Consider the following 8,714-nt stretch of genomic DNA (forward strand, 5'->3'; position numbering starts at 1 on the left):
CCCTTCAGGAAAGCTTTGACAACTTTAAAAAGGATTGAATAACATAGCAGAAAAGTTTAGACTTTGTTTGCATGCGAGATGCAAATTGCTTCAGAATACCACTGCATGATCGACGCAACACTTGGTTCAGTTCGTTATCAGTTTAATTGTACTGACTACACACATTCCTACTATCGAGTGGGAGAATCAACCACAGCTTAACCGTTGATCGCAATACATTCGCATGGGGATACTCTCGAGAAACTTATTCCTAGGGGCATTTGCATGAGAGCGGGAGATATGAGCACCGATCGATGGCTACCTACTAGATGAGGCGAGGATCTACAACGAGGGAGATTGACCGACCAGTGTTGCTTCACCATCTCGTCGAGACCGGTCACTGACCCGGTACAATATATTGCTTGTTTTGTAACTAGTTTATTAAGTTCATTGTAGTGTTTTAAGAATAAAAAGTTACTTTTAATGTTAATGTCGTGTGAATAAATGTTCGGTGCAAGTGTTTTAAAATAAACTAAGTGATTGTGAGAAGAAACCAAAATCTATTACGGTTCCAAACAATTAGTCCGGCATGCATTAAATACTAGAACGCCATCGTGGGCGAGGAAGATGAGCAACGAGCGTTGGTAAATTGAGGTCAGAAGTCTTCCGCTGTTCTCCACTGCTACATCTGGTCCTTCGAGCCGGCCACCCGGAGAAACTACGGCAAATGGCACCATCGCCATTCCTGCATCTATATCTGAATAGAGGATATCGCCATCATACTTACCACCAGTTCGCCAAAAGAAAAACTTGAGATTTTTTCCGGCCTTATATCCAAAAATTAAAAATATTTTAATTTTTTATCTTCCTTAAACTCAATTTGATTTTGTTCAGTTCCCATTCCGACAATTCATCTAAGTCCACAACCTGCCGTCGGCTTGCTTCCCTACCACGGTCATCAATCACTCCACGCATCAATTCCGTTTTGGCGCGATGCCGAACCGAGTCGGGCGTCGGACGGTGGACTCCCTGCAAAGAAAGTGCGCCTTGCATGTCCAGGAATTCTTTCGTTCAATTTTGTTTTCGTTAACTCCTTTCTCCTTGAATGCACACACTAGCATCGCACGGCATAACAACAACCGGCATGCGCTCGAATGCAATTTGTTACGATGTAGGCAGGTACATTTACTTATTTCGGGCGCTCTGTGGAAATCAATGACTTTAGTTAGGCCTAATGTACCGATGCAAGATGCAAATGCAGCGTGTGCATTCGCATAACATGGCCATACGGCAAGCTGGCAAGAAGGAAAAAAAAAGAAGTCGGCTGATTCGAATCGGTCATTAAACCATACAATGTTGGTCGAAAATAAGGCTCACTACTGGCTGGGCTCGACGAGTTGAAGGTTATGTAAGCCGTGCAAATGTTCGTGTTTGCAGCGTTTGTTGATGGCGTAGGCGTAGTCGGTTCCACTTTGCATGCATGATTTATGGCTCGGTTGGAAATGTTCTGATAAGCGGTAGTAGCTGCTAATAGTTAGTAATTGAATATTGTTTATGGATGAGATGATATAATAATAAATGGAATTATGGTTTATCTGTGATGGGCGGTGGGCTTGAGGAATATCTAGTGCATTTAGGTATTAGGAATTGGGTTTTCGGGTTAGTTGGTTGAAACAACTGCTTCGCAGCCACATTCCCCCGGGCTAGGGTGCTTCATTTTTAAAAATGAGGTATTTGCAATCACTTTAGTCATCCTTTAATTTACTTAACAAGATGCTGAACGATGAACTGTGCAAACAATTGTAGATTTAAAATAAAAAGTTTGAAATTTAGACGGTGAACTACTTCACAAATGTCGGTTTATATTCGGTTCAAGTGGTCAAAATGGTGTCAATCTATATGAATACTATGACAATAATGAAGAAGCAGATTAATGTTGTAATCAAAATGTTGTTTGATACCTATTTTGTAATTTTTTATTGCTTTTCAATCTTTCTTGAATTGCTACTAATTCGCAATTCGAAAAAGTAGTGTAAATTTCTGCACATAAATGGAGCGTCATACATCATACAAGTTCACATTATTGAGCATGTAAATGTATGACACATGTCAAAGAATATTGAATATATTTACGTGAAAAGGAAGTTTACATGCATGAATGTTTACATCACCAGTAGAATTCAGAATTTTTTTGTGTTGACAAACATTCTTTAGGCTAGCAGATATTTTACATAGCATCTTAGAATTTACATATTTAAAATTGACAGCAGTTGGGTAGCTAGAACCAAAGTTAAAGCGATATAATGACATTAAAATCTTCCAAAATGATCCCCATACACCGTATGAAAAATTCATGTAAATTTCTGCGCTTTTTAGCGCACATGTTGGTATAAATTATTGCGCAATATTAAAACAAATCATCAACATTTCGCACAATATTGCATGCAATTTCATTATGTATCCTCACAAATTATCGAGGGAAGATTGTCGCCGATGGTTGTAATTCAGAATTGTATTCTATGTACAAACTGTAAACTGTTTGAGCAACTCCTTATGCATCCTTGCCAGTTTTAGCACAGGTTAAAATTTTGGGGTTATAAATCAAACTGAAGGATGGCCGTTATGATACCAAAAACTCTGTTTTAAATGAAGCACCCTAATGTCCCACCTACGAAAGTAGTCTTTATTCGCAGCTTCTTGGATCATCGGGCTAAGGTTTATAATTAAGACACGCAGTAAAAGGTTTTATGTTCACTTTGCCATGCAACATAAAGCATACAAATAATGCAGAGGCGTAGGACTGTAGTAAAAACGAAACCGAGAGTAAATATCGTTCAATCGATACATTGTAACCGCAAATGGCAGCGTGTGGTTTAGATCTGCCTATTCCCGTATGGCACACGACGGCTGCGAATGTTATGATGATGTTGGAACTTGGAAGCGGAGGCAGTTTTTAAATTTGTTTAAGCGGCAACAAGTAAATAGTAGTGCTACCACCACCACCACCACCGCAAGGAATCACAGCATTCAATTTGAAGTCGGAAGAAAAAGGGCTATCGAACGCCAGTGCCGCCGCACGCCACGCCACGGCAGAAATGCAGAACTGCTGGATGTTACATGTAAGTTGCACAGCAATCGGCAATAGGCGTGTTCGAATGGTTAAATGGCTTGTCTTAGTTTATTGATACATTTGGAAAGTATGGAGGAAGTATGTTGGATGCAAGCTGTTATTTTAATATTAATAATAGGCTTTGGAGGGTATGGTTTTCAGTACAATCATTTGGACGTTTGTTATATGTGTATGAACATGGGTTTGAATATTGCAAAAATAAAGATGATCGTTTTCCATTTAATTCCATTTAAAGTATTTAGCATCCATGATCAATACATATTTCGACTACAATGTGCAGTTTTCATCATTGTTATTCCCACTGATGAAGACTGCTCATTGTAGGCGAAATACGTATATGTCAAGGACACAAAATGCTACGTGGAATTAATTGGAAAATAATCTCCCTCTTTTGATTTTGTGAGTATTCTACCTCCCAATTCATAACCTTCGGTTTGAATAGTACACACTTAGAAAAATTCAAGAGTGACATATACGAGCGTCAATTTTGACGTAATGTTGAGGCATAACAGGCACGAAATATAGCTCAATCAAACGTTCTTTTCATCGAGCAACGAACTTTTCAGTCTCAGAGCATTTAATGTGGCATGACATGTTTGTTTACGTCCCATCTTTTATGTCAAAGATGGATTCCGTCACGTGTAAAATAAGCTATTTCTAAGTGTGTAATAAATAATTTGGTGTTTTTTCTCTTCATTTGAAATATTGCTTTGGCGTCAATAATATAAAAAAAAAAAACCTGGAGATTCTAGACCAAAGTTAACATATTCAGCAAAAAGGCAAGCTATTTTTAGTTTCTACATACACACTTAAAAAAATTCATGTAAATTTAGGTGCTCTGAGACTGACATATACGAGCGTCATTTTTGACATACACACTTGAAAAATTTCATGTAAATTTAAATCTTTTTAGATGTACTCAAAAGAAGCAGCTTAATCGACCTAAATTTACGTCTTTTCTTAAATTTACTCGAACCATAAACTGAAGACATATTTTTACATGTCGTGACGTAAATTTCTGTCACTGGTGCTCATTTTTACTGATTTTGATAGTTTTTCAAAATCCTGCAATTTTACATCTTTTAGACATAATTTTCCTTTGAAAGGCAGTCATCGCATACCTATAGTCAAAAAGACAGCAAAAGTTGTCTGTTGTATAGTTATATTGATTAAATTATTTCACCAAATCAATATATAGCAATCGAATACCAAACCAATGAAACCTACTATTGCTAGATTTGTGTATTATCCGGAAGCATCTTCAATCTACATCCGAAGTATATCCACAAATTCTGCATACATATCCTAATAAAATTGTTATGGTAATTTTGCTTAAAGACGTGTTCCGGGTATCATCCAAACCGTTTGTAGAATAGTCTAATCATTTGGGTTACCATTCGGTTATGGTATGTTTTTATTAGGGTATCGCCGTCAGTAAAAAAAATCAGAAAAAATTCCCATCCCATTCATTAATTTTCAATTCCTTTGCATCCCTATCAATGGCTTTGCAAGATATCCTGATTATCCCTGATTATGCTTATTTCGAACTGTTCCTTTCTCCCCATTTGCATTCCATCACAGCGCTTCCAAGTATTTTTTGAAATAAAATACATTCCCAGAAGTGACGATTATCCTATGCCAAATATATTACTATATTGCTATACTCCCTCCCCATTAAGGCGTGGTATATAATTATTACATTACCTCTTACTTACCTGTATATTGGCTGTAAAATTATGGGTTGCGTTGGAATGATAAAATTACATAACCGTAACTTATGGATGAAGGCAATGATCTACTCCGCTAGGGGTTTGATTTTCTTATAAGATAGATTACGCAGTGATTTTGCATTCAACGTTGTATTTTGGCATCTATTTTATTCGGAACAAAGTCAACCAATACAAATGTTTTGAGATTGTTGAGCAAACAATATTAGGAATAACAGAGGAGATAGGTTAAAAATGATTATGAAAAATTATAATCTTCGGACATTGTGAGAAACTCATTAGTACAATGTCATTCAACGTAGGAAATCACTACTCAGTTTATCTGACGGGCTAGACTTGCTGTTGCTGTATGGCTAGAGATACCTTCAATCAGTCGCTTAACCATGCGTTGCTGCTGGCTTTTTCTTGTAGCCCTCGATTTGGATCCAGACACCGGCAAGATTTTGCAAAAATATTCTTGAACGAACTCCAAAAACTTGGATATCTGTTTCATATACATGAAATTATACACATAGTGTACACTTAGGAGATCAGCAATGGCAGTCACAACATTTTGGGTTCCTTCCGTCAGCCGAACCTGTTCCACCATCACGTAGTATACATGTTTATCGTTTCCCAGGTCTGAAAGAATAGTTAAGAAAAATAAAACAAGATTAGTATTCGTATAGAACATAGCATTGTAATATTATAAAAGGCTGCAAATCCATGAAATTTGTCTATTAATTTGACAAAAAACGGTCGAACCAAAAATGTCTTAGCGTATCGAGCCAAAATGGCTCAATATAGGGTTTAGCGTTAGTTGTGTTCGATTTCAATTCCTGTCTTACGACCTTAAATCAATGATAATATGTAAAACTTATCACCTGCAATGTTACAGAAAATTTCGTAGCTTACTAAAAAATGTTAGTAACATATTTGCGCAACTGTTTAAAAACTGATTTGCCGAAGTGAAGGTTACAAATAGTCTCGGAACCCTACTTGTTTTGGTATGACCGTCGACAAGAAGTTTTCTAATCGCTAAGTCGGATGGACTTGCTCTATTACAGCATCGCTTTTTTCAAACGTCACTTTTCAGATGGTTGTATGTGATTTTGTTAACAATCGCTGCAATCGATGATTGTACCAAGTGCTAGATTAGTTTGAAAAAAAAATAGCTGGTAAATTATCTGATGATGGTGTTAGTTTGCTTGAATATGTTTGCATTTAAGACCGTCGCTTGAAGTGGTTGTTTACAAAATTAGATACATCATTTTGAAAAAATGACTGTTGATTTCATTTTCGAACAATGGAAATTTAACAAAAAAAAAAGTATCAAGGCTAGAATTAAGGGTGTAACTGAAGAATATAACTTAAATTCCTTCCTTACCTACAGCAACAAGTACTGGTCCTGCACAATCTGTAGTTAGATCAGCCACTTTAGTACCAATCTGAAAAAAATAACAATTTACTTTTCTGAGCTGCAAGTCCTAATCTCATGTAAAGTTTACCTCTTTTTGAATGATCAGATGGACTATGTTTTCTCCTAACGAGGAGCACAAAAATTTTAGAATGTCGTAATCTGTCGCATGTTTATCCATCACGAGTGCTGGCCGGCTAGATCCTGAGAAATCGATGATTTTAGCTCGTTTAGCAAGGAACATCTTTTCGAGAGAGTTAAGCTGAACTCCAGTTGCTTTCTCAAAATGAAAACTAATCAGTTGGCGACGACGAAGAACGGGGAGTCTGGCAAGTAATTCCTTAAGTGATTCCGGTTGATCCAGATAGAAGCGAATATAGGCCTGCGATGCAGTTAAAAACTCCACAGTCAAAACACCAGTCTCATCCCGTGTCAGTTTGGAAAGAATATCTTTGGAACACTGTTCCGCCGAAACTTCCCAATATTCTTTAATTGTCCCAGCTTTCACATTTCTGTTTCTTTTAGTTTCAGCTGCAGATGATCGTGAGTCTGAATCTTTGTACCGGTTCAAATATGTGTTTCTATTAATCATTTTGTGTTTTAATACCACAAAACTTTGACCGGTCCCGAAACCGTCATCGTCGACGAAGTTCAAACACGGGTATTTAGACAACACTTGTTTCGCTACTTCCTCCATCGTACTGGCAGTAATGTGTACGTTTATGACCCTTAATTGGTCCACAATCGCGTTTGCCAACGCTGTCAACTCACTTTTTGGGAATTGCTTTTCACGGGGAACAGTTCCGGTGGGATTTTTGTCACGAAAATCTTGTAATTTCTTCAGCCGCAGTAGAATACTATCACTTACTTTCTGCCAATTTATGTCAAACGCACGAAACTTCATATCAGTGGTCGCATGTCTCTTCGAGCTCTTCGTGATTTTGAGGTCTGCCGTAGCGGTTGATGGTTGTCTTTTTTGAGATTTGTTTGGAGATTGATTCTCGTTTTGTGTAAGCACATTATCGTTGGTATCACTCACTGGTTCTTGAAAAAACACGTCCTTCGGGTCAGAATTCAGCGAAGAAACCGTGTCGAGATGATCGCTTTCTGAGTCGACCTTAGTAAGCGAAGAGCTTGTAGTCGTGTCCTGATCCTGCAGTGATACATCAGATTTATGTGTCATACCAGGTACAACAGCAACGGTATCAGGTAATTTTTCCAACGATTGTACTACTACCGGGTGGTGGACATTCCATAAACACGTTGAACCAGATGGTTGGGAAGCACCAGGCACCATGGCGATGATTTGCGGTGGAGGTTGCATAGACTGCATCACAAGAGGAATATTACTGTCAGAAAAAACATCACTTTCTTGAATACCTGACAGAGCTTCGTTCTCGACAATGTTTGTATTGTCGGTATCTGTAAAAAAAATAGAATTAATAAATAAAATATTTAAATTAGTAACCACCATTTGCATTATATAATTTTAAAATGGAATCTCGACAATTGACCACAAAACCACTCCTGATAGCAACAGTACTCGTGAAGATCACGTCATACAGAACTCGCTTTAAAAAAATTAAGTTTGCGAATGAATGTTTTGGTTCGCGAGAAAATGACCTTACAAGGTTTGTTTACAAAATGGAGTTAAGGCCATTTCAATTGTTGGTCTTGAAATGAATAAAATAACAGCATTACTACATAACAAACCTTCCTCCCACAAAACGAAGTAGCCAGCCATTTTGAGAAACAAATGAGCATTAATACGATTTCCTTTTCTCCAGCAAGTCTCATAGTAAATTATGATGACTTCTATTCTAGTTTAATTAGTGCACCTTACACTAAAGCCTGCTATCACATTTAAAGTTCGCAGGTCACTGTTTATTTCGTTATTTCAGAGCTCACTATCTATGGACACGTGAGAATGCCAGTCCTTGTCGAGTAATGTCGTACAGAGAGAGGTGAAGCAGATCGTGAAATATTGTTGTATTAGTAAAGGTAAACGTTTGTAAAAATCAACGTAAACGCAAGTAGTAACGTCACTAATTCAGTGCCAACATTTCAAAGGGGCGTAATTGCTTTTGTAAACAATGGCTTTAGCCGTCGATTTCTCGCAAATAAAAGCCCACCCTTCCAAATTACCAATGCTAGCTGGTACACGAAACATTTATCTACCTGCTGGTGTCATTCATTTTTATGAGTGAGCTTTCATTCGCAAGAAATCGACGACTAAAACCATTGTTTACAAACGCAATTACGACATTTGAAATGTTGGCACTGAATTTATTGTCTCGCACAGGGGTTTTACTCACACAACTTAACCGATTGCTTAACCTCGGTAATCCAGTTCATTGCTTGTCGAGGTCTTGGCTGTTTGACAGATCCATTTTCCAAAATTATACAACAAAAACAAAAATCCTTAAGGCCGGCGCACAATGCATACGTTTTCGGGTTTTTTGACAGATAATGCTAGAATCTA

The 8,714-nt window shown here is 37.6% G+C and overlaps 1 protein-coding gene across 1 annotated transcript; it reads right to left on the bottom strand.

Annotated features, from left to right (window-relative positions):
• Window positions 1-4,913: 4,913 nt before the first annotated feature.
• On the bottom strand, window positions 4,914-8,196 carry LOC135716852 (uncharacterized). Its single transcript, XM_065239025.1, has 4 exons — window positions 7,946-8,196; window positions 6,324-7,654; window positions 6,203-6,263; window positions 4,914-5,457 (listed from the first exon to the last, which is right to left on the bottom strand). Exons 1-4 carry the CDS (start codon window positions 7,974-7,976, stop codon window positions 5,150-5,152), a joined length of 1,731 nt encoding a protein of 576 aa, XP_065095097.1. The 5' UTR covers window positions 7,977-8,196; the 3' UTR covers window positions 4,914-5,149.
• Between the last annotated feature and the right edge of the window lie 518 nt (window positions 8,197-8,714).

This window comes from Ochlerotatus camptorhynchus, unplaced genomic scaffold (genome assembly GCF_037179485.1).
Source record: "Ochlerotatus camptorhynchus isolate MF236.1 unplaced genomic scaffold, CSIRO-AGI_Acam_v1.1 ptg001397l, whole genome shotgun sequence".
Lineage (NCBI taxonomy): Eukaryota > Metazoa > Arthropoda > Insecta > Diptera > Culicidae > Ochlerotatus > Ochlerotatus camptorhynchus.